Source organism: Coffea arabica, chromosome 5e (genome assembly GCF_036785885.1).
Source record: "Coffea arabica cultivar ET-39 chromosome 5e, Coffea Arabica ET-39 HiFi, whole genome shotgun sequence".
Classification (NCBI taxonomy): Eukaryota; Viridiplantae; Streptophyta; class Magnoliopsida; order Gentianales; family Rubiaceae; genus Coffea; species Coffea arabica.
The window spans coordinates 7274760-7295024 of NC_092318.1; the positions used below are offsets into that span (position 1 = coordinate 7274760).

General features: G+C 35.6%; 1 protein-coding gene across 1 annotated transcript; it reads left to right on the plus strand.

Moving 5' to 3' along the window:
• The first annotated feature begins 368 nt into the window (after positions 1-368).
• Positions 369-806, plus strand: LOC140006872 (uncharacterized). Its single transcript, XM_072049542.1, has one exon. The coding sequence runs from the start codon at positions 369-371 to the stop codon at positions 804-806; it is 438 nt and encodes a 145-aa protein (XP_071905643.1).
• The last annotated feature ends 19459 nt before the right edge of the window (positions 807-20265 follow it).

The following is a 20265-nucleotide window of genomic DNA, read 5'->3' on the forward strand; positions in this document are numbered from 1 at the left end:
GACGAACCCTAGATCAATCAATGTAGAAGGGAACAAGCCAAGGGTGCTAGCCAAAGTATATGTTTTGGACCAATAACAAGTGCCTGAGTCATCGGAAGTGGTGGAAAGTACAATCCTGTTTTCTATCATTTGGCCAAGATTTTGATAGATCTTGGTGTAACAAATTCTTTTGTTAACCCTACTTTTATGTGCGAAATTGACGTGAACGCCGAGAGACTACCATATGATTTAGAAGTGAGAATACCTATAGATGACCAATCTTTACTTGTTAATGAGGTGTTAGAAACTGTAAAATTTGGGTCGGTGAGCGAAAATTAGTAATAGACCTTATAAGTCTGGCTATTAAGGGGTATGATTTCATCATAGGTATGGATTGGTTGGATCGTTATCATGCTTGGTTAGATTGCCATACGAAAGTGGTTGAATTTTGCATATCGGGTGAAACAATTTTAGAACTAGATGTGAGGGATATTTTAGCCTCATTCGCCCTTATTTCAGAAATTAGGGTTAGAAAATTGTTGAGTAATTGGGCACAGGGGTATCTCGCTTTTCAAGTCAATATCCTAGGAGAAAAGGTTAAACTAGAGGATATGCCGGTGATAAACGAATGTCCGGATGTACTCCCTGATGAATTGGTGTCGTTGTCTCCTGAGAGAGAGATAGAGTTTAAGATTGATCTGGCACCTGGGACCATCTCTATCTCAAAAACCCCTTATCGGATGGCACTCGCTGAGATTAAGGAATTGAAACTGCAATTGCAAGACTTGTTAGAACGAAAATTTATACATGAGAGTGAGTCACCTTAGGGTGCTCCAGTGCTTTTTGTTAAGAAAAATGACGGGAGTTTGTAATTGTGTATCGATTATCGAGAGTTGAATGCGGTGACCGTTAAGAACAAATATCTTTTACCCCACATTGATGAGTTAATTGACCAGTTACAAGGGCTGTGTTATTCTTCAAGTTGAATTTTAGACAAGGATTTTATCAATTAAGAATTAAGAAGGAAGATATACCAAAAACTGCTTTTAATACTCGATATGGGCATTATGAGTTTGCTGTGATGCCTTTTGGATTAACTAATGTCTCAACTGTATTTATAGATTTAATATATCAGGTGTTTAAACCTTACTTGGACCAATTTATAGTGGTATTTATTAATGATATTTTGGCATATTCTAAAATTAAGAAGGAGCACGAGCGACATTTGAGAATGGTATTACAAATCCTAAGAGAGCACCAGTTGTTTGCCAAATTTAGCAAGTGCGACTTCTGATTAGAGAAAGTATCATTTTTAGACCATATAATCTCAAAAGACGGACTCACTATGGATCCGGTTAAAATAGCAGCTGTTGCCAAGTGAAAACAGCAGGAGAATCCTACTGAAGTTCGTAGTTTCTTGGGCCTAAAAGGGTACTACTGTCGGTTTATAAAGGATTTCATAAGAATTGCAGGATCCTTAACGAATTTGGAAAAGAAGCAAGGAAAATACATTTGGGACGCTAAATGTGAAACCAGTTTCCAAGAGTTTAAGAAGTGATTGATTATGACACCAATGTTAGCTTTGCCAAATAGAAAGGATAGTTATACGGTATATACATATGTTTCGAGAGAAGGATTGATGTGTGTCTTAATGCAAAATAGGAATATAATTGCCTATGCTTCTCGAAAGTTAAAATCTCATGAGTAGAATTATCCAACCCATGATTTAGAACTCGGTGCCGTTGTGTTTGCTTTGAAGAAATGACAACATTACTTGTATGGGATGACTTTTGAGATATATACAAAACATAAAAGTCTTAAATATTTATTCTCCAAAAAGGAATTAAACCTGAGGCAGCGTCGATGGATGGAGTTCTTAGAAGATTATGACTATACCATTAATTATCAACCTAGAAGGGCCAATGTAGTAGCAGTTGGCTTAAATCGAAAGACTCAACTAGCAGGTTTGATGATAAGAGAGTGGAATCTGTTAGAAAATGTTAGTGAGTAGAATTCTCGTCTTGACTCACAGAAAGTTATCTTTGGGAATATTATAGTGAAATCAACATTGTTGGATCGAATTAAAGAATCTCAAAGAAAGAACCAACGATACAAAAGTGGATGGGGAGAGTGAAAAAGGGAGAGTTACCTGACTTCAATTTAGGTCCTGATAGAATAGTAAGGTTTCGAAATCGCATTATTGTACCAAATGATGAAGAATTGAAAAAAGACATTTTAGAAGAATCTCACCATTTTAGGTATACTGTGCATCCCGGAAATGACAAAATATACTAGGATTTCAAATGTCTATGTTGGTGGGACAACATGAAATCGGAGATTGCTCAATTTGTTCAAAAATGTCTTACTTGTCAACAAGTGAAGGCTGAGCATCAAAATTCATCGGGTTTGCTATAGACTCTAGAAATACCTAAATGGAAGTGGGAACATATAACGATGGATTTTGTGTCAAAGTTGCCACAAACTCAAAAGAGGCATGATGCGATTTTGGTGATGGTGGACTGATTGACTAAATCCGCACATTTCTTACCAGTTAATATGAAATATTCTTTGAAAAAACTTACCAAACTTTATATAGTTGAGATTGTAAGATTGCACGGTGTACCAGTGAGCGTAGTATCCGATAAAAATGCTAAATTTGTATCTCGATTTTGGCGAAAGTTACAAGAGACTTTAAGGACTAAGCTGAACTATTGCACAGCCTATCATCCTCAAACAGATGGACAGTCAGAGAGAACTATTCAAACAATTGAGGATATGTTAAGAGAATGTATTGTGAACTTTGGGAGAAATTGGAGCCTGTACATGACGTTAGTCGAGTTTACTTATAACAACAATTATCACTCTTCTATCCAAATGGCTCCATATGAAGCACTTTACAGAAGAAAATGCCGATCACCGATCCACTAGGTTAAAGTAGGAGAGAGAAAAGTTATAGACGCAATAACAATACCATGACTTGAGGAAGCCTACGAAAAGATAAAAATGATACGCAAATGCTTCAAACGGCCCAAAGCTGACAAATGAGTTATGCTGTCTATCGGAGAAAAGATTTGGAATTTAAAATAGGAGATAAGATGTTTCTCAAAATTACCCCACTGAAAGGAAATATCAAGGCGGGAAAAGGAAAGAAATTACAACCAACATACATAGGACCTTTCAGCATACTCCAACGGGTAGGAAAGGTAGCATATCGGTTAGAGTCGCTAGCAACTTTATCCCGAATTCATGATGTTTTCTACGTATCTTTGTTTAAGAAATATCATTCGAACCCGACTCATATTTTGCCACCAAATAATATTGAGTTTGACGAGTCTCTAACTTATGAGGAATGACCTATTCGACTACTAGATCGAAGGGTGAAAGACTTGAGCAATAAGAAAATTTCACTGGTTAAAGTTCTATGGAAACACCCATGAGGTAGAAAAAATAATTTGGGAGCTAGAGGCGGACATGCAAGAGAAATACCCTGACTTATTTATGAATAAAGGTATGAATTTCGAGATCGAAATTCTCTAAGAGGGAGATAGTGTGAGGACTTGAAAATTCGTTTATATTTTCTTATAATTCTCTTTTATTTTGAATTAGTTAATTTATAATTTCTTTAAAACTAATTTACATTCCTTAATAGTTGTACTAAATAATAGAGTAGAGAATTTTACTTTTACCTTTATAATAGAGTCGAGGGGTTTTATGGTGCATTATAGTAGTGCGATCAATTGGTGAGGTATGTGTACTAAATTTGGTGGATAAGAGCGGGTATTAAATAAGAAAAAATATGTGATTAAAAAGTGCTAATAATACATTAGTGAATCATAAGTTAAAAACATAAATACAAGAGAGACACAGAAATTGGTTTGAATCGACTCGAGCCGTTTGTTACCGGTCAAAGACACAACTTAACCAAGACTTTCTTTCCCTAATCTTCTTATTTTTCTTTTATTTTCCCTTCCTTAATTTTTCCCTAGGGTTGGCCGAAATTCTTGACCAAAAAAGAGTGGAAAAGAAAAAAAAAAGAGGAAAAATGATTGATTGCCAAGTGTTGGCAATCAAGGCCATCTTTGACCAAAAAATTTCTTCCATCTTTATCTTTTCTATCATCAAAATTTCCTTCATATTTCTTCCTTGTTGGCCGACTCTTGGAGAGGAAAAAAAGAGAGAAGAAAACTTCACTTTTCATCTTGATTTTGCCTTGATTGAGTGAGAAATCAACAAGAACCACTAATGTAAACCGAAAAAAGTTACAATAAGATAACAAGGAGGCTTGTAGTAGAGTGATTTGGAGAGGAAAGCTTTGGTTTTTTATTTTCTCCCAGAGGTTTGAAGGTATTAAGTTGGAAAACTCTCATTCTCTTTCTTATCTTGCATTTTATTGGGTAGATGACTTGAATATAAAAGTTTTATGGAAAATAACATAGATTTGTGAAGATTAGTGGAATTTTCTAACTTTGTTTTATATTTTCAGCCATGATATGATGATATCTGGCTTTGATATGGATTTGAATGAGTTGATATGAAACTTTCTAGCTTTAATATGACTTTTTAGCTTCCAAATAAGGATTCTCTAGTTTTAGTTCCAAATTTCCAGCTTTAGTTGAGAATTTCTAGTTTAAGTATATGATGACTATATGCTAGGTATATGTTTAATATAACTAGTTTTCTGGCTAAAATAAGCACCCTATGTATCTTATAACTTGTAGACTCGATTGGGGCTGTTTTACTATGGAATGTTAGCTTTGCAATTTGAGGAAACATTAAGGCAAAATAGGGAAAGAGCTGCCCCTTTTTCTTCTTGTAGGGCAAGTGAGTGAAAGTGGAAGTAGAGGTGTGATTTGTGATTGATTTGGACTTCACTTGCTTAGGAATGTTTGAGTTAACCTTGGTAGTGATATGTAAATTGAAATTTTGCCAAAAACTATATTTTTTGCAAGGAGAAAATAATGGCCACTTTAAACAAGATTTTCTAGTTGCATATACCTAGTTATAAACTTAAAAGTTTCAATCGTATCTTTACCAAAACCAAAAGAGCGGGCATGTATTTTCTAGGGTTTATTAAGTATTATGATTACTACTTAAATGAGTTCTATTCACTTGGCTTTTTTTATATTAATAAGCGAAGGTCGTATATTTTGAAACCCTATTTGAATACAAATTGTTGTACGACATTTTATGGCAAATTTTGACTCCGGTCAGGGGGCTGGACCTGAGTTTGATTTTGATAAGCAGTGAATCCTTGATAGGTGTCTCCAATTGCATGACCGAACTTGATACTTGAATGCAATGCTTTGTTAATGTGATTAAATAGTACTTGACTTGTTTGATTGGGCAAGGATGTACATTATCACCCTTGTCTTAATATGACTTATTACTGTGCACTGATTACAAATAGTTTGATATATATATGTATGACTTGAATACTGCCTGGGATCCCAACCCTATTGGTTAGTTGGTCGAATCCAGCCACTAAGGGCTTGGTCAAAAAAATTGACGAATCATAGATACTGTTTATTATTTATTGTGTAATCCACTGGATGTGATCCACTGGATTCGGTATACTCGAATATTACCACCACTGTTATGTTGGAGTTGGGGTCCGGTAGGGAGTTTGATTGGTGGATGGAGATTGGAGTTAAGTGGTGCTCTACTGGCCTTTTTACACTACTTTGAAAGTTGACGGAGTGTCAACTGCTTCTTGGCAAGCTGCGGCTGAATTAGTTCCCAAGAGCGAATCGTATCTTTATACTTGGAAATGTTGAATACCCAATTAACTTGTTGTTTGAAGTGTTATTGCTTACTTTCATGAACTTTTGTGCTCGCCACTTTGAGATTTTAAGTTTTATATAATGGCCAACTTGCTACTTGGTTTTGCATGATTTTTTGGAATCTCATTGAGTTTTAGCTCACCCCATTAGTTTTATTTTCCTTACAGGAGGTGCGAGCATGGGCGTGGGGCTGGAACAAGCTGGTTTTGTCCAGACCTTTTTGACTTTTGTATTTGTACTAGCGCTAGTTCTCGATTAGGGTTAGGAGTTCAACTAGAACCTAAATCTTTTACTACATTTGGGTTTATATGGATATTTGAGACAGCCACATGTGTAAATGTACATTTTAAGTTTGGGAACTACTGGTTCTTTTAATAACTTATCTTTGAAACTGTATGGGTGAGTTCTAACGAAAGTTAGGTAGGCGCTCCACTAAACCCTAGAGTACGCCCTAGGTAGAGGTGGGATCGTCACAAAATAAATATTCAACATTTATTACCTTGATATTAGATCCATCATCAAAATCTTTTGAAGTGCTCCACAGTAATATACAGGGGTGTGTGCATTAGCTACATTATTCAATCTGACTTGCTCCAAATATTAGGTACCTTATTATCTGCACATTTTGACCTAGATTGATGAGGTTTGGATAACAAAAAAATCCAAGTACGGATATGGGTCAAAAATTTGAAAACTCACGGGTATCCAACCCATCTGGCATGTACATATTCTACCAATTTTTCATAAATAATTATGTAATTTCATTATGCAAATTGCCATCCAAATGTGGGAGTCTACAATTCTTTTACAAAATTCATTCATGAAGGTCATGGCCATAATTATTTGGAAAAGAGATTATTTGACCTGGATTATATGAAAACAAGTAATGTTGTTGACACGTTATTTTCTTTGTGCCACATTTTTATCTTATAACATTATTACAGCTAATGCCAAAATTGTAAAGTTGGTTCAAAAATATGAGATTAAGAATATTGAAAATTGTGGAGCAATTTGAAATTTTTATTGTAGTGTTGTTTTCTTGTACTCGAGAATGCAATTCATCAATTAATATTTTATTTTCAAAGTTTTCAATTTAATTAAGTTGCATTAGAGAATGGATAATGAAATTGAATGTAATTTTATTGTTTTTGAGCAACTAGACTTTTTTGATAAAATTTGTGTTGATTCAATTCTTTTAAAATGTGGAACACAAGATGAAATTTATGCAGATGGCTCTTTTTTTTATTTTAATTATAAGAGGGACAAGTAATGGGTTGCCTATGATTTGATCATTTTTAAGAGAATACCCCACCACCAAGGATACCTGCTTACATGCAAGGCAAATCTACCAATCCCCTTGAGTTTTAAGAACAAATGCTATGGAGTTTTAAGAACGTTGAAGTAATATGACTTTAACTTTCATTTTCTATATTGTTTATTAAGGCAATACTATCTCTAATATTTCATTTATTCAAATTTGAATGCTTCATTACTTTGAAAATAATTAAGTTTCTCATAAGAATAATGTGGGAAATGGAATCAATACCAATTTCTGGTTTGATTATTGGCATCCTATTGGTCCTCTATATAAACACTTTTTTGGAAATCTATTGGCTAGTTTTGGACTGACTATTGTTGATTGCATTGCAAAGTGTATTTCAAGTTATCCTTGAGATGGCCACAAGGTCGAAGGATGACACATGAAGTTAGATCATTGATGGCAACTACCCCTATGTTCTTCATACCATTGATAAATTCATAAGAGCAACTGGTTTGGACTGCAAATGCATATGAAAATTTCTCTGTTTAATCAGCCATGCAAGTTATGAGAAACAAGGGGTAGTCAATGCAATGGCATAGGTTGGTCTGGGGGAAGAATCATGTCCCTTGTTTTGCCTTCATCCTCTAGTTGTTATGCAAAAAGAGGCTATCCATAATGGATAGAGTTAAGAAGTGGGGTGCTCCTATGATAGATAATAGATGTGTGTATTGTCAAAGAGGTGGAGGAAAGTTTTGAGCACCTATTTTCGGGTTGTGATGTCATATTTACTATGTGGTAGAAAATGTAAAAGTTATGATTGATAGTAAGAGGGAGACGCTCATTGGATGAAGAATTAAATTGGCTATTCCATCACTAGAAGTCCAAAAACTCTGCTTCTTGTTTTAAAAAACTAGCCTTTGCTGTGTTTGTATACTAGGTATGAAGGGTGAGAAATGATGCAATATTCAACCATGTCCTTGTGACTGTAGTAAAAGTGCTAGATGTCATAGTTTTGGATATGTAACATGCTATCTCATCTTGGGCTAACTTTCCAAGGAATTAGGAGAATTGGAGTCTTCTATTGAATAGAGCATTCCTCTTAGTTGTTTGGTTTGAGATTTAGGCTATTTGTATATAGACATGGAAATGTATATGTGTAAAGCTGAGGTTTGATCCTTTGTATACAATCTCTCTCAATTTTGCTCAAAAAAAATTAATAAAGAGCATTATGTGCATGTGCAAAACACATGCTTCATTACCAATTTAATGTGAAATTTTCAAGTCTTGTAAATACAACTCATGACTTGGTGGAGAAATTATGGATACGTAGGACACAATATCTATTGAATCCAGTTTCATTCATATGTTTAGGCATTTTTTTTTGCAATTCCTTTTTTATTTAATAGCATCATGTTACTAAATAAATTTCAAATATGAGAATTTATAAGTTCTGAATACATCTATTATTAACTCCACTATTTCTTTTTTTTTTTGGTGCTATTAACTCCTCTGTTTCACAAGCTTGATTCTGTGGCCATGGTTACAAGAATAATGAATCTTTCAAATCTTGGCTAGAGCACTAGCTTTTTGAAGACATTTTTTTGCAATATATATACACATACATGCACACACAAACACACACATATATAGATATATATACATATCCTTCAGAGACTGAGTGTAATAGGAGCATTTTAAATGATCATGTCATGGCTATTGAGAATGAATTAAATTAGATGGTTCTATTTCTCAATCTTTTTGACTTGCTTTGCTCCTATGGAACCAATATTGAAATGATTGAAAAAATCAGTCATTCACAACCACTGATAAAGGATTTCTCAAAAATTTAAGTATTAGTTATTCTTTTTGGAAACTTAGAAATCGAATGGATTCGGTCTTATACATATGCAAGAAAGGAATTCAAAAAAGAAAGAAGATGAGTTCTTTCTTTTATTACTTAGGAGTCGTGTGAAATTAAAGTCTCATGCATAGTTTTGAATGAGAGAACAAAGTGATAAATCCTCTTTTCAATGACTCTCTCACTCCCGTTGTTTCTTTTCTTTCTATTATTTCAAGAGTAGCTGCTTCAGGTTCAGCCACAAGAATTTTCAATATTCCTTTTTATTTCTCATCAAACGGATGGCAACTTTTTCTAAAAATCCCAAATATTCTTAGCATGATATTGGAAAATCTCATTGCAATTACTCAAATAAGCATGAAATGTAAGCTTGCATACTCGTCCATATGTCATATCAGAAATGCAATTATTGAAATAATTGTTGGAGACTTAAATGATGGATATGCAAGTATGATAACTCATATGCTCATCTATATTTCTATGAATCTAGGAACTTTTACTTGCATTGTATTTTTGGTCTATATACCAGAATGGATAACATTCGAGATTATGAAGGATTGTACACTAAACATCCTTTTTTGGCTCTTTCTTTAGTCCTACGTCACTTATCCCTAGGAGGCCTTCCTCCACTAGCAAGTTTTTTTTTTTTGAAAAACTCTACTTATTTTGGTGTGGATAGCAGGCAGGCCTATATCTTTTGGTTTTAATAGGACTCCTTACAAGTATAGTTTTTATTTACTATTATCTAAAAAATAATCAAGTTATTAATGACTGGACGAAACCAAGAAATAAACCCTCATTTGCGAAATTAAAGAAGATCTCCTTTAAATCAAACAATTGCATTGAATTTGTGACGCCCCCACTTCTCCTTAGAGCGAACCCAAGGGTATCGGTGGAATACCTACCTAACTCTCGTCAGGACTCAATATGAGTCAAATTTAACTTAATGGTAATCAACTAACAATAAAGCCAAAATAAAGAAAAGTCGCTTCCTTATATAATCGTTCAAGTCTTACATCACAAAGTTTCCAAAAGTACATCAAATTTTCCAAAACTACAACCATACAAAGACTAAACTATTTACATCCAAGTCAAATCAAAATGCTACCAAGTCAGCTTCTCCAACATCTTCCCCTTCCCGAAAACCCTGTTAAGAAAAACAAAACAACGGGGGTGAGCTAATACTCAGTGAGACCAAAAAAAAGTATGCAAACACAGAAGTTCAAGTAACAATAACACTTATACGAAAATCTAGCTAGAAAGTTCAAATAATTCATGAATAACAATAAAGCACAATCAATATGGATACGTTGGCCAAGGCCTTGATCCAAATATAGCACGTTGACTCTTTGTCAACCGAGCAAGTATCAAATCTTTACAAGTTTCTCATGGTTCACCAAGCTTCTCGACCAAGATTATGCCGGCTCGAGTCGCAAGGTTGGCCAATGAGTTTGGGCGTCCCCCATGAGAACAAATATAATTTGTCGACGAGATTCATTCCAATCAACATTCAAGTTCAAGTTCAAGTAAGTCAAGTAAAGGAGAACGAGTGCAATAAAGTACACACTCGCCTCATCAAGTCATGTTCACGTATGCAAGTAAGATCAATCAAGTAGATATAACAAATCATGCACTTGACACTCACCCAGTCAAAAGTAAGTGAGCAAATAAGGTCCTTCAATTGTCCGTACTAGGATCCACTTCGAAACCTCCTTAAGCACCTGAAGAAATAGTGACCAACCATCATTCACATATTTCCCCCTAGACCTTTTAACATTCAAGAAGAAAAATGCATTTTGCTTAAACTTGGGAAAATGCCTCAAAAGAGTTTCAATTCATCGAAAATCGAGATTCAAAGATGAAGATTTAAAGTCACAAGAAAAACTTGTATTATCCATGAAATCGAGTTTAAAATAAACCATCAATCTTAAAAGGAAGTGGAAAGTTCATAAAAGTGCATTTCTTAAGAAATCAGAAAATTTCAGCTTTACGCAACCATATTTGGAAAATCGTATCTTGAGTTTGGTAAGTTCAAAAATTAGAAACTTTACACCGTTGGAAACTAGACTCCGAATACTAAAAATTTCTAGAAGATACTTTTCCCAGATTCTAACTAGAAACTATTCAAATTCCAGCTCAAAGTTGCTATTTCATGAAGACAGGGCAGAACCGGTTCTTGTTTTTCAGCCAAGTTTGGAAATTCGGCAAAATTCATAAAAATTGAATCAGCCTCTGGAATTCATAACATAGCAAGGGTTTCAAGGGAAGTTTCAAACACAACAAGCAGAACTAAATTCAGATTTTTGAACAACAAGATACAACAGTTTGAAGATGGCTGGATTTCACAGCCTGATCAACACTTTTCCAGTTTCCAGCTTTGATGCAGTTTTGAAATCAGACCATATATAACTCTACACAAGTCTAAATTGAGAATGGTTTATGGCGTTAGAAACTACATTCAAAATGCTTCAAATCATCAGAATACATTATTTTCAAAATCCTTTCACAAGTGAGACGAAATTGAGCCACAAGGTACAGTTTCCCAGTTTCTCTCGGATAGACAGATAAAACAGGTCAGTCCACTTTGCTGATTTTCTACGGCTCACTCAAAATGAACTAGTAGGGGATTTTTATACCGTTGGAAAGCCCTTGGTGTCTAGTTTTAAATGCCATAAACAGCACTGAATTTTGACTTTTGTACAAAGAGTTATCCTCAGACAAAGAACTACTGTTTGGCTGTCCTGGTAACCATTTTCCAGATTTCTTCCTTTTCAAAAACCCTAGTTTTGTGCAACCAAATGAAATGATTTTTGGAAGAAAATTTCCACACACATAACACAACATATATCACTCAGTTTAGCAGCCAAATAAGCAACAAAATTTCGAATTCAAAGCAAGACAACAAGAACAGCAATTTTCGGCCAGCACCCTCTCATGGTTTTCTTCAAATTTCCCTCCACTACCAAGCCAATATCCAGCTATTCACATAACAACAACAAACAAGTAAAAGGACCTCAAGTCAGCTACCTAGAGGCCTCCTCAAGACCCACTAGCTTAGGACATAAAGCAAGATAAAAGTTTTCTCAAGTCCACTAGCCTAGAATCTTGATTAAGGTTTCAAACCCATGAAATGTAACCTCTATTCTTGCAAAAATTTGAAAGATTAAGGGAGGTTGAAGTGAAATACCTCTCAAGCTCCTAAACCCTAGCTCAAATGCAAGACTTTCCACCAATTTCACCAAGAAACTCCACAAGGTTGCTCCTTTCTTCTAGCTAGAGTGAAAATCCAAGTGATTTATGGTTTGGGTGGTGATTTGCAAGCAAGATTGGAGAGCAAGAGATGAAGTTTTCTTCCCCCCTTTTCTCCTTGGTGTTCGGCCGAGAGGATGAGTGAGTGAGAGAGTGTCTTTTGGTTTTGAATTTTGTGGAAGAAAAGTGTTGGACAAGCTTACTTAAAGTTTTGCAAAAGTCAACTCTTAATAGTAGCGAAATAGTGCATTGTACTACCACTTTTTCTTTTGTTTGATACACTTAACTACTAATTCTCCAAGGTAGTTCCTTTAGCACTACAATTACTCATACATATTAGTCTAATATTAAATCCTCAAATCTCTAATTAGTCGTGTCGGTGCGACTTTCGAGAAACTATCGACGCGCGCGCAATAAAAGCTTAACTTGAGAAAATTCAAGCAAAATAGCAAAATTAAATAACATTAGGCAAAATAAATATAAAATAGACTAAATTAAGAATAAAAATATGAGTCCTCACAGAATTGAGTATGATTTTATGTGTAATAGCATATGTTATACCAGGAATATCAATGAATCCAATTATTACAATTGTTTGGGATAGCATTTTTTAGCTTCTAGGGTCTGAATCTTAATTCAAGATGCCTCTTACTAACTAGAATCAAAGAATTAGTTAACCTATTTTGCCCAAAATGCGAATGGGCTAGAGTTACGAACTTATAATTGGATGATCAAGTCGATTCCATGATTATAAGTTCATTCCATACTGGACCAAATTAGAATAGGATTCTATACATTCTCATTATGAGAAGAGGTCATTTGAGTTTATTTAAATAGATACTATATTTACATATGGATCCCTACATATAATAGTTTTTCATTCCATACACTTGTTGTCACTACTATGTGCAAGAGTGTGAGTATCTATGTTATAATTTGTTAAGCATCATAAGATTAAGAAAGTAACAAATACTATCAATATCGGTAAAAAAATGAGAAAGTATAGTGATTTTTAACTGCATAAATAGAACCAAATACACTAATTTGTTTAAGTGGAGAAATGTAAAAGTAACCAAATGATTGTTTAATCACATAATCATAAGTCAGTAGGAATTTTCACAAAATTTTTTGAGGAAACATTCACAAAATATTGAATCAGTTTCATCATTGCAATTGTAATGATTAAAAAGAAAATCAAACCAGGTTTTGCAGTACTTTTCTTTGTAACCAAGGATTTTGAAATTTCAGTACAATAATAAATTTAGCATACTATAAAGAGATTGATCCCTCCCCCTCCCCACAAATAATTCAAGACAGCTTCCATTCGCTATCATGAGATTCCAACTAAATATTAGGCAAATTGGTTATGTGAATATTATTCTTTTGTAGCATTTTCTCCTGACCCTATCAATAAAGTAGAAAGACAAAATCAATCCACATATATTAAAATAAGAGAAATTGAAGCAATATGAGAATTTAATGAAGGAGCTCAAGATGTAAAAGTAAAGTATGATCTATCAAATAAAAATCTACTGATATGTGCAGGTCTGGTAAATAAGGTAATTTTCATCTTAGACCATTGCTAATTGCCATCAACTAAAAAATATAATAAAATTGCAAGAACAAAGTGAACGTCAAATGTTTTCAATCAGAACCAATAACAAACTATCAAACACTACCTATTAAATTACAATAGCAGGAAAACATCATCTATTTTTTGTCCCTCAAATTTTGGGTTAGGGACACATTTCGTCCTCAAACTTTCTGGTACAATACATTTAATATATGAATTATCAATTTTTAGATGCATTTGGTATAGAAATGGCAAATTGATCAATTTGGGCAAAAAAGGTCATGTGACCAGCACATGGCCATTAAGGAAAAAATTGCTCACTTAAAACCAAAAAAATTCAATGTAAATTTTAACTCTCTCTTTCTTTTGTACCTTTCCTCTATAGATTTTCCCCTTTTCATTACCCATTGAAATCCTCAATCAATAGAGCAAAGCAAAAAATCCAATTAAGGCCACCCCAATATCAAGAAAATGTCATTTTGAAAGAAAGAATTTAATGATAATGCACCCCCAAATTACGGTAAAATTTCTAGAGTTTATGATTTGTTAAATAAACAGTTAATAGTGAAAAGTTTTAACTTTTGTGAATATAATACTTAGTTGTGGTCCCTGAGATTTGCATTGTGGTTGTATTCTTATTAATCTTAGTTGCATTGGTTTGAAAGGATTAATTGTTTTTGTTTTGATTGTCAGAGTATATATGCTTGAATTAAACACATGTTGTCCCTTTTTTTTATTGTGATATTTGGTGTTTGCATTATTGGGTGCATTGTTGTTAATCTATGGTTTATTAATTATTGGTTAATTGATATATATACATTTTTTTATCTCAAGAAGGTAGCACACTCATATCACTAAGATGTCATCATAGAGAATTGATTTCATAGACTCATCATCCACGTTATGAGGGTGAAGATTTATGTATCTTTAACTATGTTGAAAGTGTATTAGAAGTGGATAGATTCACAAAAAATGCTGGTGTGTATGCACACAAAGTGTACTATGATTGGAAAAATAACAACTTTAAAAGGATAGACACAGTAGCAAATTGCATGGATATATTAAGAGGAATATGGGTTTCATTAGGAAAATTATGTTCTATCTTGAGGTCTTATTCCATGAAATTTTAGTTCAAGAACTAAGCTATGATCCGTATGAGATTGGTGAAAATAAAGGAACTAATGATAATGGCAACTTCAGTAAACCTAATCATGACCATGGATGGGGAGGAAATGACAATGGGGCTGATGAGAACAATAATAATAATTCTGATTTAGGGAGTAAATCCTTCTTCTCAGTAGTAGACTCTAATTGAGTAAAAATGATGATTCTAAGTTCCATGATAATGTAGATAATACTGTTGAATGTTTAGGTGTAGAACACCATAAGAATTTTTAGTATAACAAGACAACTGAAATTCATGTTGATAATAATTTGGTGACGCCTAAGGACAATGATATTGCCCCTAATTCTAAATCTAATTTAGGTATAGAACACCATAAGAATTTTTAGTATAACAAGACAACTGAAATTCATATTGATAATAATTTGGTGATGCCTAAGGACAATGATATTGCCCTTGATTCTGAATCTGATTTTAAGACTGTCCATGAATCTGATGATGAAACAACCAGCAGTGAATGTGTTGTATTCAACCCCAAAGCTATTGACAATCCAAAATTGAAATTCTGGATGTTTTTCAATAGTAAAAGAATGCAAGTTAGCTTATTTGTGAAGCAAAACAAAATAAGATTAAGGGCTAAGTGTAGGAGTGAAGGTTGTGACTGGCCTATTTATGCTAAAAACTTGAGCAAAGAAGGTAGCATGCAAATCAATACATTCGAGGACATCCACAAACGTGGTTTTACCTATGACAATCCATTTGTAAATTCTGGATGGGTTGGCAGAAAGTATAGTGAGGAGTTTAGAATTAATCCTAAAGTAGATTTGGAGCACTTCAAAAAAATAGTGATGAATGATAGTATGTGCTATTTCTCCAAAAAAAAAACAAATATATAAGGTCAAGAGAAAGGCTATGGGGATTATTCATGTAGTAAAACTGACCAATATAGTAAGTTAGGAGCATACATGCATGAAATTTAGAAATCTAACCCTAGTAGCTCCATTATATTGAAAGCTATGGATGGTTCTACAAATACATCAGCACATTTGCAAATGTTCCGAAGATTGTACGTGTTTTCATGGAGTGAAACAAGGCTGCTTAACTGGGTACCTTTGATTGGAGTAGATGGCACATTTTTGAAAGTATCAATTGTGGGAGTTCTATTGATAGCTGTTACATTTGATGCTAATAATAGTATTTTTTTCAATTGCATATGCTGCAATAGAGAGAGAGAAAATAAGGAATCTTGAGAGCGTGGTTCTTCAAGTTACTCAAAGAAGACTTAAAAATTGAATAGGATTATGTGGACCATCTGTGAGAACCCGTAAAACCCTAATATTTTCCTAGGGTTTATTACCCTTTAATTGCTTATATTTTTGCATTTTCGGGCTTAGAAATATTTTCTGGTAGATTTTATGCTTAATTATAGTTTTAAGATGATTTTTCTAGTATGGGAGAATTTTTAGAAAATTAAGCATATATATTGGACGTGGGACCCACTAGTGCGATAAGTTCGGAAAAATTCGGCCAATAAGATTAAGTTTCGGATACTGTGTAAAATTTATCGGGTGTTAAGAGATAAGTAGAGAGTGAGATTTGATTGATGTGAGAGAGAAAAGAAAGGATTGGAATGCATTTATGAGGGGGACAAGTGTCACTCTACCATTGGGTTGACTTAAGAAACACTATTCATACTTTTGACTATTTTTGACTAAGTGTTAAATACTTCAAAAATTCACCAAAATTCACCATTTTTCTTCTCATAGTGGCCGAACCTCTCTCTTGCAAGAAGGAAGGAGATTCTTCAACTTTCAAGCTTCCATCTCACTCAATCTTCCACAAACAAGAGCTTAGACTAGATTTCACTCCATAAAAACCTTGCTTCTGGTGCTCATAAGTGTATTAGTGAAGTTGTTTTGGAGAGCTAAGGTGCCCAACATCTTCTCCTCTCTTGTTTCTTGGGTAAGTGATGCTTGAACACCCTACTACATCTAATGATGCTTATGTTTGGCTTAGAAGTGGCTAAAGTGATGGATTATATGATTTATTTCTTGGTTTGGCTTGATTTGGTGAAGTTTTCCATTTTATGATGAATTTTCTGGTTTCATATGATCTTGATGGTGTGGTTGTTTTTGATGGTTTGTAATAAGGGGCTTTGACTCTAGTGGGTGTGAATTGTTGATAAATGCAATCAATTTTGGATTTGAATGGAATTGTGAAAAGTTAGGGTTCATGAACCCCTATTCTGTCCGAAATTTGAGGTCATAGATAGAAGCCGAATTGGACTTTGCTCAAAACATGAAAGTTGTAGGTATTGATGAGTTTAGTGTGCCTGCAAAATTTCATGGCAATTGGACTAGTGTAGAGTGAGTTATGCCGTTTTTACTGTTGCTGTTTTTGGTGCACAGAATGTCCGAACTGCGATAGTAATTACCTGTGTTGACTGGAATTGGTTTGGATTTTGAAGTTAGTGTCTTCTGAGTAAATGTAGCTGGATGTCTTAGCTAACTTATGCCTTTGGAATTTCGGCATTTGGACCTGTGTAGGCTGAGATTGACGTATTACAGTTTTGTGTGTTTTGCAAACCTGTTTTGGTAATTCTGGTTTGGTATTTGGCACTTTTGACCTAGTTGTGCTAGGATTTGGACTGAGAGGCCTTCTACATTGTTGTAGCTCTGTTTCTTGGCTTCGAAATGGTGGGTCTTACACCCCCATCCGACATTTGTAGTGAGAGTTGTGCCATTACCGCATTATGAGGTCAAATCCGATTTTCTTATCAAGGCTTAGGTTAAAGCCCTTTCTTAATTTCTGGTTTGCTTTCATGCTTGTATATGTTTATAAAACCCTATTGGGGTTGTGAATTGGTGTTGTTTATGGCTCGGTATGGTTTCTTGTTTTATGATATTGTGAGCCTATGGAACGTCTTTTGACATGAAATGCTTATATGTGTGTTGTTGGGTTGTGATTGAAGAAAAATAATGAAGCCTTATGGCTGGAAAATTTGGTAAACACAAAGGGCATGCTGCCCGAAATTTTACTCGAGATTTAGAAAACTATATTCTCGACTTGAGTAAAGGTTAAGTATTTAACACTTGAATTTCCATGCATGAAACCCTATTGGGCGATAATTGGTTTGACTTTATGACTTGTTATCGAGTCTTATAGTATTTGTTTACATGTTCTAGGGCGTGACGATAGCTCACGACGTCTTGGTGATCGTGGTGCATGAAATACCACTTTCTTTCTTGGTGAGTATACTACTCACTTACTTGTTATAATGTGGCTTTGTGCTATGTGTATTGATGCCTTGAAGGCTTAATTGGTTATTGGAAATGATTGAGGTGAGGGTGTACTTGACCGCCCTCACCCCTTGTGATTCCATGCATGGCTAGTGCTTGCATTACTGAATTACTGCACTTGATATATGAAATACTGAATTCCCTTCATGGAAACTGATTTGGTATCATTTGGGCGAATGTCCAATGGCTTTACTGTATCACTGAGCTCAACCCCGTTTGGTAGTCAATTGGAACGAGCCGGCGAGGGCTTGGTCGTGAAAATTGTCATGCCACGGGGACTGTACTGTGGAATCTTGTGGTAATGAGACCTTTGGTTCCGGTATACTCGAGTATTACCAAAATGACTGAATGGAGTGCGGGCCCGGTTGGGGTATGATAGTTGGACGGTTGGATGTAAGTGATGTCTACGGATGGTTACTTTTCATTGACGGAGGGTCAATGAGGTTGGATCAAGATTGCAAGCGTGGAAATGGGCTCTTGAGAGCCGACCGTATCCTTTTCCATTTTGTTTTACTGCTTATTTGTGCACTTTAAATGAAAGTTCATCCTTATGTGACTTTGGTTGCTTATGTAGTAGTATACCACTGGGCTTTAGCTCATTCCGTGTTATTTGTTTTCCTTACAGGGATATAATTACTTTTGAGAATGGATTGGATAGTCACTTGCCAAATTGAGCTTGTAAATGTCTTTTGTATAGCTCTTGAAATGAAGCCTTAATGTGTAACGGGTTCATTTCCTTTTGATAGGCAAACTGAATATGTACTTCCTTAATGAATGTCTGTGGCATGCCACTATGGTTGTAAATGTTGGATTTCAATGTGTATATGTTAAGTTGATGTTTGGATTCTACTATCCAGGCCACTATTCAGTTTTCCATTTTTTTTATTTTTGCTATTTTGATACTTATGGCTTGTCCGAGCGCACTTTTGTTTTCCCGAAACGTATTCGAACGCGTGTAACTGTACCGTAGTCCTGGCGAGAGCTGGGCAGGCAGTTCGCTAACCCCTTTGGTTCACCTTAGGGGAAGGTGGGGCTGTCACAGGTGGTATCAGAGCGTAGGTTTGAATTAGCCTGGGTGTTATAGGACTGTTTGACTTGAGGATTGTTGTTTTTGGCCTTTAAGCTTATATTTATGATTACATGTTCTTGTGATGTAGGATGGCCGGACAGGGTGACCCTAGTGCTAGTCCTTCGGGGGCTAGACCTCACAAAGTACTCCCCGTGATTCCCTATCAGATACGGCCGGGAGGGGCCGTCATTCGTTGGAGCCCGTCTAACCGTCTTCGACGGTGCCCGTGTAAGGAGAGATATGCTTACCCGAACACTCTAGTGTTTGCGCTGGATAAAGAGCGCAAGGTATTGGCTAGAGAGAATGCTCGCCTTGAGGTCGATGCGATTCAGGATAGGGCGACGAAGGATAAGCAAGCTGCGCGTATAAAGGAGCTAGAATACGATGTGCTTGAGGCTGAAGATAGGGTTGACGACCTTTGCGCCCAACTGAGGGAGGCACGAGAGCGAGAGCTTAAGCGAGCGCGCAAGGTCAGGGGTCGCGCTGAGGCGATCCTTAATCTGTGTGACGATGGCCTTGAGGAGTGTAGCGACGAGGCGTCGTGTGCGGAGGCCGACCCTGGGGAGGAGTCTACCCCATCGCCTAGATCCCAGACCCCGGCGACTGACTAGGCCTTGATCTTTAGGCATCTTTTGGATAGTGGTGGTTTTTGTATGTACATAGGGATAGGGATAGAGCCTTAGCTAATCGTTTAGGGTCGTTAGATTAGCTACGTGTAACTCTCTTTTGATAGGCCTATCCTCCGGTGGATCGTTTGTGTACGTACGTGCTTTGGCCGTACTTGACTGACTGATTGTATATATGTGTTTGGCTTGTATATATGTGTGGTTGTGCTTATGCTTGGATTGTATAAATGTGTTATTGTGCAAGTTTACGTGTTACTTATATGGCTTGTTATTACTGTGGTTTAGTATTCTTGCCTAGACCGAGTGGAACTTATAGAAGGTACTCGGAGTGGTCGGGGACGTGGGCGCGGTGCTAGACAACCCACACCGGTTAGGGGTGTAGGGGAAACCTCGACTGGACCCGATCCTGAACCCCAAGCCGACCCTAATGCCCAGATCGCTGCTGCTA